Source organism: Colossoma macropomum, unplaced genomic scaffold (genome assembly GCF_904425465.1).
Source record: "Colossoma macropomum unplaced genomic scaffold, Colossoma_macropomum, whole genome shotgun sequence".
In the NCBI taxonomy this organism is placed as follows: Eukaryota; Metazoa; Chordata; class Actinopteri; order Characiformes; family Serrasalmidae; genus Colossoma; species Colossoma macropomum.
The window spans coordinates 25,332,397-25,345,838 of NW_023494786.1; the positions used below are offsets into that span (position 1 = coordinate 25,332,397).

At 39.8% G+C, this 13,442-nt stretch overlaps 1 protein-coding gene and 1 pseudogene across 1 annotated transcript; one reads left to right on the top strand and one right to left on the bottom strand.

Moving 5' to 3' along the window:
* The first annotated feature begins 754 nt into the window (after window positions 1-754).
* LOC118826364 lies at window positions 755-3,048 on the top strand (annotated as a pseudogene).
* Window positions 2,625-13,438, bottom strand: tekt1 (tektin 1). The gene is made up of 8 exons (XM_036555877.1): window positions 13,335-13,438; window positions 10,985-11,178; window positions 9,135-9,300; window positions 8,845-8,973; window positions 6,855-7,001; window positions 6,104-6,329; window positions 4,832-5,028; window positions 2,625-3,529 (listed from the first exon to the last, which is right to left on the bottom strand). Exons 2-8 carry the CDS (start codon window positions 11,172-11,174, stop codon window positions 3,370-3,372), a joined length of 1,215 nt encoding a protein of 404 aa, XP_036411770.1. The 5' UTR covers window positions 11,175-11,178; window positions 13,335-13,438; the 3' UTR covers window positions 2,625-3,369.
* Window positions 13,439-13,442: the final 4 nt, after the last annotated feature.

Here is a 13,442-nt window from a genome sequence, read left to right on the forward strand (position 1 = left end):
ATACGACAATCAGGCAACTATTGAAAAAAGCTGAGCTGAACCTGATATTGCAACAGCCTTATGGCTCTATCTGTAACACAAACATATACTACTTTTTGTGGTGGAAGTAATTAACATTTTAAGGCACAGTTGATACAATGTTCAGGGCTTCTTTGCTGTATTTTTTCTGTAATCTGGAGAACTGGTATATAAGACCAATAGAACACTAATAAACCACTCAGTCCAGTTCTACTATGAGTGTCTACTAATAAACGTCAAGCCAAAGTCAGTAAGACTAAATAATAACTATGGTGTGAAAACATTCAGTGGCATTTATGGACACCAATGCTCATGGCTTCCTAAACATTTTCATCAAGGCATTATTTCAGACTGTAAGAAAAAGCACAATATAATTGCCTGATTATACCACATTCATCCCAAATATACCCCAAAAAAATCCAAAAACAAGTCTTAGTAGTAAACTACATATACATTATTAGCAAAGTACAAGACTTCTATAGAGGTCTTGCATCCACCAATACTCTTGTAAATGGAGTACGCTGAAGAGGAGTGATTGGCTCTTAGATGAGGAGAACATATTTGAGGAAGGTAAAGTGACTGAGCACAAAGAAACTGAACAACCTTAATCTGAGTGGACTTTCCTGCCAGACGTATATCTGCATCAAGTCTTCAGGTGGCTCCGTGTCTGGGATAGGGTCCATGTATAGCTTGTCTGTCAAAACTGGCATCAGTCATTTGTTTTCCATCACTATGGCGTCAGCACTTTAAACTTCTCTGGCCGCACCTCACTGTACCGGTGCTATGACGCAGACAAAGCTGTGGACAATATGAGGGCCTATGGGAGCCACATGGAGGTATGCTTCAGCCATCCCCTCAACTCCTCGGTCTCCAGACGCTTCCAGAAGCCCTTGCAGACATTCCTTGCTGTTCTGCGCAAGGCATGTGCTCCCTGACTACCCTCCACATGGAGCTGGAACGTTTGACCTGGTGCCACAGTGTCCAGAACGCTCTCGTCCAGAGCCTCACCTTCTACCTGTGACCTGAAGGATCGCGTCTCTCTTCTACCCTGAGCCTGAGGAGGGCTCGCTTCATTATGTTCCAGGGCCTACAGGTGCTGGAGGCCATGGCAGCTACCCAGCAGCACACCTGCTTGGGCCGCTGGCCAGGCCTAATGACCTTGAACCTAGAGGACTTTTCCACTCATCCATTTGCTGCACAAGTTTCAATACCTCTCCAGCCTTTACACTTAACTACACAAAGCCTTGGCTTCATCTTCTGTTGGTCCAAATGGGCAGGGTCACTCCACTCCTTAACAGTTCAGTGCCACGTCCAGGAGACCCCTGATCACTTGGGCATGGGGTCTCCTGGACCCTCCTGGCAGAGAAATGCCCTACTTTGAAGGTGCAGATATCTGTGGAGCAGACTGTTGGTGCTAACAGTTGCATCTTACTCTAAAAGATCTCTCTGCATGCTCTCAATCTGACTGGCTGCTATTTCAGTGAATTCAACTTGACTATCAAGCACTTACTCATCTGGTCCCCTGGAACAGGTGAGTGGAAAAGGAGCATCTGTCCCACATATAGTTCAACGACATACAAATTAAATAAGGCAAGGATTCTAGTTTCTTTATTGGTCCCAGGTCATCCAGCAAGAACCTGACAATTTAGTAATATGTGAATATGGAGCAGCTTTATCTCCTCTACATCTAGAAACAGACTCTGGACATAAATAACATTAACGACACTATGGATGAGGAACTGCTCAAGGTCATCACATTATGCAGCAAGTTCACTTACCTGAAGGTATAGGCCTTCCTGGACATCAGTCAAAGTTTGCTAGATTTAGACTGAACTGAAGCTAATTTGGTCATGCAAAAGTTTGAACACCCCCAATCAAATGACTTGTGCTGTCTAAGTGAAAGTAAGTTGACGCATTCTCTACAGGGAGCAAACATAAATATGGAATTTTCAGAATTGCACAACTTAAAGGAAAATATAAAACATAGAATACAAAATGCGCCATAACTTTTTCACAGGCCACATTTTACAATAGGTTAAATTTGTAAAGTCTTTCATTCTGGTTCTTTGGTGCCGACCTATTTCATCTTACATTGAAAGGATGATTGTGTTATATGTTCTGTGTGTTCTGTGTGTGTTTTATGTAAGCTATTCCCGAGGACATTCTGAGAGGACATTTTAAGAGGTCATTTTGTTCAGTTATTTTGGCCTATACCTCTATGGTTACTTCTGTCACACCTGTTGCTTTCTAATGTTGGGAATGGTCCAGGTAACAGAGTGCCTGAGCCAGCCTATATAAACAGGGCCCACCCATTGTTCAGCGGGTCAGCTTGTCATCTGTGAAACGTGAGCAAATAAAGTCTATCCTCCAGACACAAGACTGCACTCCCTGATTTGATTTTTCAATTCATCAAAAGAGGGATTCATATTATTCAGGTTAAGTCGGTAAAAATCTACCATTTTTTCTTTCAGGGGAAAACAAAAACAAAAGTGCCATTTTTGGAGCATCCCCAATACTGTTACCTATAAAAATGCACAAAAGCTGCACAAAAGACTAAATTCAGTCTTCAACAGTCTTATACTTTAGTTTATTTCTTTAGATAACAGCATGCCGTACAGGGTCAGAGGTTATTTAAGCAGTCAACTAACATTGTGTAAATTAAATTTTTCACCATTCTATTAATTTGTCTCAGAGAAGCAGTATGAATTTTTTTAACTGCATTTTGGGCAAAGGTGCAGATTAGACCTAGATTAAGACTGCATATAGCCTTGAAAGAGTGTAATTTAGTCCATGGTAGGTCAGAAGGAGTCTGATGATTGGATCTCCACACACACATATGTAGCAAGTTTTCTTTGTCTATTTGAATAGAGACCTGAAAATATCAGTGTTGCTATGCTACAGGCGCGGCTCTGCCCCAACAAATATGAGACCCATGAGGAGGATGAGATGCTAGAGGAGCTGTTCTCACGCTACAGGTAGTTTATTGACTCAGGGCTCGACTACTCTGCCATGAATGATCCTATGCTCTAATATCAGCACACCATATGCAACATATTGAGTCTGAGGAATCCTGGTGTGCAACTGATCATCACTTTACAGTGTTGCACAGCCGAATTGTTATTACACAGCATGAAGTTTCTTTCCTCTCTTTGTCAAGGTTTCCCAACCATCATAACAGCATAAAATTCACTACAGACATGGCCTGTTGTATAAAAATGACAAAACAAAGAGCATACCAGACCTCTGCGTCATTCTTGCATGATATATTTCCAATTTTTTTTCCAGTAAGTGTGCACAAATGAGTAAACACTATTGATGATAGAGCAACATTAGCTGACATCTAAGGATTTGTCAGAAGTTGTGAATTGTGATTGGCTGAAGGAGCTGGGAACAAATCACTTCATCTATGTAGAGTGAGTGGGATTTGACCTGGATCTCCTCCTCCAGAGCCAGCTGATTTCGGGTCAGGGCTTTGAGCTCCGTCTCTGACTGGGCTAGGCCTTCCTTTAACCTGAAAAATAAAGATTGAAAAGAAAAGTGAGTGTCAGGTTATCATTAACTTGAAAGAAAGATCACAGTACCATTTCTAACAACATACAACACTGCTAAATTTGTGAAAATGTAAATAAAGCTTAATCAGTAGCAAATGTTTTCCATAGAAGTCAGTTTCCCAAAATTTGGTCTTTGAGGTGGTGCATCTAGCATGCATCCTATTAATTTCCCAGCAATGTCACAACTGGCCATGCTGTCTCTCTAGCAAAGCAATGCTAGTTAGTCAAGGGCACACGTAAGCTCACATATACGGAGCTCCAAGTGTGTTCAGCTATCAACAATGACCATGAGAAGCAGCATTAAGCTGTGTAACAGTGTTGAATGAATAGGTGATTTCTTAAAATCAGTAATACTTTATTTGGATGGTCTACGGTAGACGCTCTGCAGATGATCACATTATCTTTAACTGACATTCAACTAAATATACATTCAACTAAACTAAGCTAGCCCTAAACCTCACACTCACACAAACAAAGGATGCACAATCCGAATCGGAATCGGACGCTTTTTGATCAAAACACAAACAGCAATCATACAATTCACTGTTTTTATTTTGTCAGATCTGAGTTGCAATTTTATGATGTAAATATCATGGTAAGGTAAGTTCAGGTAAGTGCACTAGTGCTGTATTTGAATGTTCCTGCTATACCTGTAGCATAATTATACATGACTCATTATGCTAAATAGTCAGTTGCCCTTTACGTTTGATGTACTTTATTTAATTCATGTTATTTAAATAGGCAACTGATTTAAAATGGAAAAGTTTTAAATGCCAGTTTGCCCCATTAAAGTGAAAATTGTGTTATTTGTAAATTGCAAGTTTGGCTAATAAAAAGTTCTGCTAGGGTGCTTCATGTGTACATTTAACCCTCACAGTGTGAGTTTCAGATTAAAATGGCTAATAAGTTGGGCAATTTGGCTGTAAATAAATTCATGTTCAGTGCATCTCTAACTCTAAAGCTGTCCTTAACCCTAACAAGCCTAAACCAAAGCCTAATTTTAACTCTGACTCTAACACGGTTGATAATGAACTGTTTGAAAAGATAGTATTTGTAGGAAACAATCTGAGTATTTGTAAGAAACGTATAAGGAGTAATTAAGATACAATGTGACCAATGAATCATAAACTGTAGCAAAAAACATAGAGAGATACGTGCTCGTCAAGCTCAAATCAGGCTTTGGTTATACCCGGCAATTCAGAAAAAGCTTTCAGTGGCTACTGCATGACCACATGAAACCTGCTCAGCTGTGCCCTATTTACCTTATGATGTGGCCTGTGAGCTCCTGCACTTCAGACAGCAAGCGAGTGTGCACGGGGTCATGGCAGAGTTCAACGCCAGGTCGCTGGCTGCGCGCATACAGCCGCGTCTGGGCCACTTTCAGCGGCTCCTCTTTATCAGCAATGGCCACTTTCAGAGCCTCCACGTTCTGTTCCTGATTCGCTATCTCCACCAGCAACTTTAAAGGACAGAAGAAGCAGGGAAAGATACTGTTAACTCAGTGTTCAACTGAATATGCAGTCAAAAGGAACAGTTTGAACACCCCTGGTCAAATTACATGTTTATTTGAATTTCTAAGTGAAAATAAGTTAGCACATCCTCTACAGGGAATTTAAGTATGACATTTTTTGCATTTGTGGTTTCTTTTACCACACAAACATATTTATTTGCTTAGTGTGCAAATTATTTTGCTGGGGCTGCAAAACATCGGTTTGTGACTATAATATTGCCATTACATAATTACGGGCAGAATGGTCACAAAAACTGAAGATAAAAAAATTTAACTGGAGTGAAAGTTCAGTCAATAATCAAATATGGTGCATTCCAATTGCCCTAATAATTTCCTCCAGAGTGGACTGCACAGGGTATTCAGACATTTATAGCTGACTCCAAACCATAGAGAGTGAAAATGTTCCATTGGAAGAAACTTCAAACTGAGAAGTGAACAATGGTTAATCAGGTTGCAGGACGTTGCAGGAAAGTTTACCTGTCAGTCATTGCACGTCTCTGAGATGCTCTGCAGGACATTACAAATTAGGATATTTATCAACTGCAGTTCCATTAACTGACGTCTCATGCTGAAGTGTGTAGGGAGTGTAACAGCTGCTTAGAGACCCTGTGGAATGTAATGCAGCTATAGTCCAAAAATGTTCCCCTTAAAAAGGCAAGCCATGCTTAGTGTACGAAGTTTGCTTTTTTAGTTTTGCACTGGAACTATGAGGCTAATATAGCAAATAAGTAATAGAAGCTTATATCCCACCAATTAGCATTGTGCAAAACAAGCCTTAATAATAAAACACACACTTCAAATCTGTGGTGCCTTATATTCCACACCATACTGTTATCTATAAAAATAGACAAAAGCACAGATAACTACTTGTTTTACATTAGCGTCTTACCTAGAATGTAAAACTTAAGAAAAACGCTGGACACTGTCTAGACGCTGGCTAGTCGTATACATTTGGAGTGAGGGTGCTTTGAAAGGGGGCAAAGAAGACTCAGAAAATGCATCATGTCAGCAGGCCTATGTGCACCTTGTCGAGTTGGTCTTCCAGTTGGGCTTTGGCAGTCCTCGTCTCCTGTATGCGCAGCTCCAGTGCAGTGCCTGTTGCATCGTGCTGCTGCCGCATGTCCGCAGCTGTCTGTTCCAGCAGACTCTCCACTAGTGCTCTCAGAGAGACGGAGTTGTTCCTCTCCTTCTCTGCCTTGCTGATGTTTATGTTGGAGAAGCTCTCCCACTCCTCTGGGGTCACTGCGGCCCTACAGTTAGAGAGATCAGACCATATTCCACAAAGCTATCTTAAACATTACTGCTGTATGGTACAGTGAAAGACTGCAGTGAAATGGACTGTAGAACATATTTTTGATTGGAGGGGCTGAATCAGTTCATTTTTATTGCAGTAGGTAGGTAAGCGCAATAGGTCTTCAAGTTATTTTGAGCATCTATTTTTAATGCAACAGAATGGGTAGGGTAATAAATGCATACTATGAATACAGCTATTATAGCCTAGCCTACACAGCCTAGCCTATACAGCAATAGGCTAGGCTATAATTATTCAGTCCACGCAAAAAAGTAAATAGATAAATAAAAAATAGGCCACAGTCTGTTTCATGGTCAACAGACTCAATCACCCTGCTGCTCCATTCATTGGTACATGAGTGACATCTGCTGGATGAGGAAGCTGCTGAATTTAAATACAGTCACAGAGTTCATGGTTTTAAAGATTTGTCACTACAGGGCAAGCTTTCTGAGCAGATTCAAATTCTCCATCTGTTCATCTTTACCCTCCTGCAGTGAACTGTGCCGCTCCAATCTGCTCCTCAACATTGGCTGAAGTGCTGGTGAGCATGGAGCAGAAGTCATCAATGCTCTCTGCCTGAAATTTATCTCGCAGATCTTTTTCCAAGTAATATTTGGCTGAGCGGTTCAGTCTGAAACAGATAAAATGACAGTAATGAGAGAAATTAAAATGATTTGCAATATTACGTAAAAGATAATAATAACCAGCAAAACACAACAATAACGCAATTAATATATAATACCATGCAAAGGAATCAGAGATTTCAATAATATAAAGCCAATTTTAGGTGCAGAAAAATGTATGAATTATTCTTTGATGCTAGTGCTCTACAACTTCATAGGCTTAACATTTGTGGAAAGCTGTACAGAATTATAAAATTTCATACAGTACTATGTCGATGTCAGAGACCACCCTTTTAATTTCCAGTCAAAATAGCTAGTATTTAAAGCTTTCATCTTTAAAACATAGGAGGAATCAAGCTTCACTTTTGTTTCTGAACTGAAAAATTCACAGGTGTTTCTGTCCATCCTTCCACTGTGAGAAGACAACTCAACACTATGAGTCTGAAAGGATGTGTAGCCCTTACTGAGAAAAAAAAATAGATAGAAAAATATTTGCAAATCACACAATGAAGCTGCTGGTGTTCTCAGAACAATGGACTGATCACCCCAGAGTCCAGACCTCAACATCACTGACTGTGTTTGGGATTATTTGGAGAAGCAAAAAATGCAACCAGCTTCTAAAATAGTATGAAAAAATGATGTGAAAAAAACAAAGGATGAACACAATTTTATATTTACAAGCCCAATTCCAAAAAGGTTAGAATAGTAGATAAAATGTAAATAAAAACAGAAAGCAGCAGTTTTTACAGTTATTTAATTAAAAACAGCACAAAAAAAAGAGATATTTAATATTTTACCTCATCAGTTTTATTTATTTTAGTAAATATGCTAATTTCAAAAACGGCATTGCATTAAAAACCGACATGCTTCTGTAATGATTATAACCATGTAGGTTTGGGAATACTTTGGAAAACCCTTGTTAGTAAATACAGTTCATCAATACATCTACAAATGCAAGTTAAGACTCTACTAGTACTCAATGCAGAAGCCATATATCAACAACATCCAGAAATGCCACCAACTTCTCTGAGATAAGGCTCATCTAAGATGGACTGACGCAAAATAGAGATGTGTGGTCTGACTGTTTTTGGAAAAAATGGACGTTGTGTTCTCCAGGCTAAAAAAAGGAAAAGGACCGTCCTGATAGTTACTAACACAAAGGCCACCATATGTCATGGCATGGGGGTGTTTTAGTGGGTAACTTATACATTTGTGAGGGCATCATTAATGCTGAGGGGTACACACGCATTTTAGAGCAACATATGTTACCACCTAGACAACGTCTTTTTCAGGGACACGCTGCTTGTTTCAGCAAGACAATGCCAAGCCAACAGATCAAAAAGAATAAGCAAATTATTGCTGTCTGTTTTTATTTACATTTTTCCTAACATTGGGTTTGTAGTTCTTGCTGGCTGACAGGAAATTAAATTCATTAAGGGTGGTCTCTGACTTTTGCACAGTACTGTATGTACCAAGTATGATCACCAGAGCTGTAGATGATTCCATAATAATCAAGAAAGCCCGGTATTTGAAAAGTGATGATCAAATCTTAAGGAGGAAATTACAGTCCAAATTCTATAAATAGAAAATGACAGCAAATCATTTATCATTTAATAATTTGCTGCTGTTCCCAAAACATTTTAAAACGTTTTAAAAACATTTTAAAATGCTTTCTGGTGTCTAGTTTATTTTCAGTCTACACTGTATTGAATAAAATAATAACAATCATTATATAATTACAGTAACAGTTAATATGTAACGTAGGCTTTACAATGTTACAACAGCTCCATTACAACAGCTTGTTTAAAGTATTGTGTAGCCATTGCATATATGCTGACTACTTTGGCTCACCTAATCTGCTCAATTATCTGCTCCAGAGTGCGCTGGAGGAGGGTCATCACTCCCTCTATCACGTCCTTCTCCTTCAGCAGCTCCCTCTCCACCTCATCACTCACCAGGTCTATCGCCACCCGCTTCTGTCTGAGCCCAAAATGAGAAGATTAGAGGAAAACTTACAAGTCTGATGAGGCAGGAGAGGTCAAAGACGATTTCAGCTGAAAAGTGGATTTAAAATGATGGCACATAGATTATATATGGTCTACTTTTTGGTCTACTGTCAATGCAAAGCATTTGTCTCTCACCTCTCATCCAGACAGTCTAGAGTGGCTTTAAGAGGCTCTGAGCAGCTCTCCAGCGCTCTCTCGACTCTGTTCTTAAAGGTGTTGAGCACCTCAATCTCCTGAACCACCTCCTGCAGTTTCTGGTCCAGCTCTTGCCTCCAGAACTTAATGTCTTTGATTCTATGCTCTGTGGAAAAGAATCACAGAACACACTCAGAACTACACTTGTTGACCCTTTTATCAGATCAGACCTTTCATATACTGTAGGTGCACTTTGTAGGTTTACAGTTACTGACTGTAGCCCCCCTTTACCCCATCCATCAGTGGACATGCACCACTGCTGACCAGACATTATGTTGGTGGTGGACCATCTCAGTATGGCAGTGACAAACATAAACAGGGTACTGTTTGATGAGGTATGAGTGTATCAGGCATAGCATTGCTGGGATTTTTATACATCTCTGTCACTGCTGGGTCAAAAATATTCCACCAGCTGAAAATATCCAGCAAACAGTATCATGTGGTCAGCAATGGAGGGTTAGATGAAGGATTAGAGCAGTGCTTCACCCTAACTTCCTGTGGTCTGTCTGGGGGACCCTGGGAACCACTGGGCTAGAGGATGACAAACACTCACTGTGCATCAACAGATAAGATAATTTTACATCAGGGTGGACCAACAATGTAAGAGTGTTTGACAAAGTGGCCAGTAAGTGTTTAAAAATCTGAAGGGCCCTTTGGTGGTCCCATCCATTGAAGGATAGTGTAGAGGGGGGCTGATAAATTGTGCAGCAATAGATGGGTTGCATTATGTAACCTACAAAATGCACTTACATTACGTCATTAGTCAATTGTTTCCTTTTACCGCACCTCCGTTATGCCACCAAAACAGTTTAAGTTTACTCAAATAAATAAATAAATAAATACATACATACATAAATAGTGATAGTAAAAATAAATAATGATAGTAAATATAAAATGTGCCAAAATTTTTGCCCCGGCCACATTTTATGTTTTTTTTTTTATCCCAATATGTTAACTTCAGCAAATAAACAGTGTGTGTGCCTTAAAGTGTGCAGCAGTGTGTTCTCTGCAGAGCATGCTTTAATTTATTTTCTCCTAGAAAAACAACAAAACATGTAATCTGACCAGCGTGCCCAAACTTTTGCATACGACTGTACATTCAGTCAGGTCTAAACTGTCTAAAACTTTTGACTTGTAATGTAGATGGTAGGTGTTTCTGATAAAATGGCCATTAAGTGTAGGTACAAGGTAGGTGTACTGTCAAGCATAATCACAAATATAACATCAGGTCCATAAGTATTTGGACAGTGACACACTTTTTGTAATTTTACCTCTGTACACCACTGCAATGGATTTGAAATGAATGTTTTTAGCATCCCGTATGCAGGGTTTTTTCCCTTATTGTCACTTTGTGTTTAACCTTTTCTTTATGGAAAGAAAGGTGGCAGGGAGGAAAAAGAAGAAACAAATTTTAATTGTACCCTGTACAACTTGCACCTGTGCTTCAGTAAAAAGAAGACTAAAGAAAAATAAATAAAAATAATCCTTGTAATTATAATTGTTAGTTTGTCCAATTACTTTTGAGCCTGTGAAAATGTAGGGACTATGTAAAAATTGCTGTAATTCCTGAACGGTTAATGCAACTTAGTTTTTCACATCTTGACTGCTGCATTTCAAATCCATTGTGGTGATGTATGGAAGCAAAATTACAAAATTGTGTCACTGTCCAAATACTTGTGGACCTGACTGTAGCTTTTCACTATCTATGAAACGACAGCACAACAGCACAGCAGCACAGCTGCCCCACTAAAACAAGTTTTGTTTGCTTTTGTAATCCACGCTGTAGTTACCCAGCCTCTTGTTGGCATCCTGCTGCATGCGTTTCGCAGACTTCTCACTCTCCTCTATCAGTCGCTTGCATTCTGCGGTGAGTCGCTCTGAGCGCACCCGCTCAGCTTCAGCACTCCTGAAACGCACACGGTTTGCATGCTTCCACTCAGAAGGCAGAAACGTATGAGCTGGTTCTATCGCTCGAGACATTGCACTGTGAAACAGGAGGTAAGATCAGGTGACAGTTAGAGTTACAGATGGACTTTAAAAAGCCCAGATGCAGATTTACAGAGTTAACACTTATATAACGAAGAGCACAATTCATGCATACATTTAGCAGTTAATCTCATGAGTATGGCCTAACAGAATGTGCCTGTGACAATGTTAAGTTTGTGAGCATTATTTTTCCTATTTTTGTACTATTTAGGAAAATAACTGACTGAATAATGCTTAAAAGTGAGACATATCTGGCAACCATACTCCTCCTACAGACTTGGTGCTGGGTAATACATCATCTGTACTATACCATTATATTAACATACTGTAATAAGGCTTTTCAGCTTTAGCAATATCTTGGTGATATATCTGACAGATAATGAGCAATATATCTGTATATATCTGCATACATCTGTAATATGATGACCATAGAATTCCTGTCATCAAGTGGTTTGTTTTTAGCATTTCAGTCCTTTTTCGTGCACTTTCCACATGGTGTCCAGGAGCTGACAGTTAACCGCAATGTGCTTCAGTTTTCAAAGAACACTTCACAATACATACAAATCAAATAAACAGTAAGTGTCTTTTGTGGACAGGTGCTTTCCATCTGATTAACGTTTACAGAATTAGCGCAAGGTTCCCTTTTGTCTAGCTGTTAGAGAAGAAACCAGAATAAAACAGTCCATTCAGAACAAGCTACATCAGGGGGCATTTCACAAAGCAGGATTTCAGAGTTAGCCACAGATGAGGACTGTCCAACAGGTCTGTGTGTCCCTCAGCTCTTCTCTCATTGGACAGGCTTGACTTTGAGCTTGGGTTACCGAGCTACCTGGCTAAACTGAGAAATCCTGCTTTGTGAAATACCCCCGTACTCGGGTTCGGAAATCCAGAGAGGCCATGAGCTATTGCTATAATTTTTTCCTGGATTGTTATCTTGAGATCACAAGCTAGTTAAGTCATGATCTCAAGATAACAATCCAGAAAATTATAGCAATAGCTCATGGCCTCTCTGGGTTATGGAGCCCTGCTAGTGACATCCTGTATAAATAAAAATAATGCGCGGCCACGACTTAGTAGGGCGTGGGAACGAGATAATTAAGTCATGGCCACGACTTAGTAAGGCATGAGGACAAGATTCTAATGTGTGGCCATGACATAGCATGGCGTGGGATTAAGCCTTGACCACAGCTTAATAAGACATGACATTTTTTGTTGTCATTTTGACTAAGAGACAAGAAGCCGAGGTGGGTGGGTAGGAGTAAAACCACTGTGGTGAAACTTACGGTGGTTGTTACTTCAGTGAAATAATGACTTAAGCAGAAGTTAAAGCATCTAAGCTAGTTACAAAAACATCTTGAGGTCAGATAACTTATGGGCAACTTCGCCAAAGACTGCCGAGAGAACAACTTAGTAGTCTGTCAGACGTTATTCTTCTCTTTCTGAGAGTAAAATGGGCCAAAATCCATCAAAACTGAACAGAAATATATGTGTAACCAACTTAGCTGCCATCGACCTCTGACCGAAGTAACTAAGTGAGCCAGCTTAGGTGGGTTAAGTTAGCTTAGTCTGCAGTAGTGCACTCTTAAAATCATGGTTTTTCAAGGGTTCCTTAGTAAAGAAAATGGTTCTATGTAGAACCATGAGCACTCAAAGAACCCTTTGCATGATTAAAAGGCTCACTGCATCATGAACGGGTTCTTCAGATTGATCAATGTGCAGTAGATGGTTCTATAGGGCACATTTTTGAAAAAGGTTCTACTATTGTTACGATGTCAAGCTTGTAACAACAGGAGAACCCTTGTGGTGCTATACAGAACCCTTTTCAAATAGGTTCTATCTAGAGCCATCTACAGCACATTCGTCTGGAGAAGCCTTTAATCGTTTTTCGGCTCTTTGAGTGTTTATGGTTCCATACAGAAACCTTTTTCTTTACTAAAGAACCCTAGAAAACCATATTTTTGAGTGTGTCGGCTCTATAATGAAGCTGATTCTGGTTTCTTGCTCGAATTTTTCCGTTCCACCTTAAATGGTGCAGCAGTTAACGCTACATTCTGGCGCTCGTTCGTTTTAGTACGGACACATTAAACATCATCACGATTATCAGGAACATAATTACGATTTTCAGCTCTTTAGTTTTACCTGTCAGAGTCTTACCTGTCAGATTTTATGGCTGTAGTTGAAGCGGAAACTTTGCGCTTTCAGAGATCAGCGGTTGAATGAGCTGCAGCCCGGCCACAGGACCTAAACAAACTGTTGCTATAG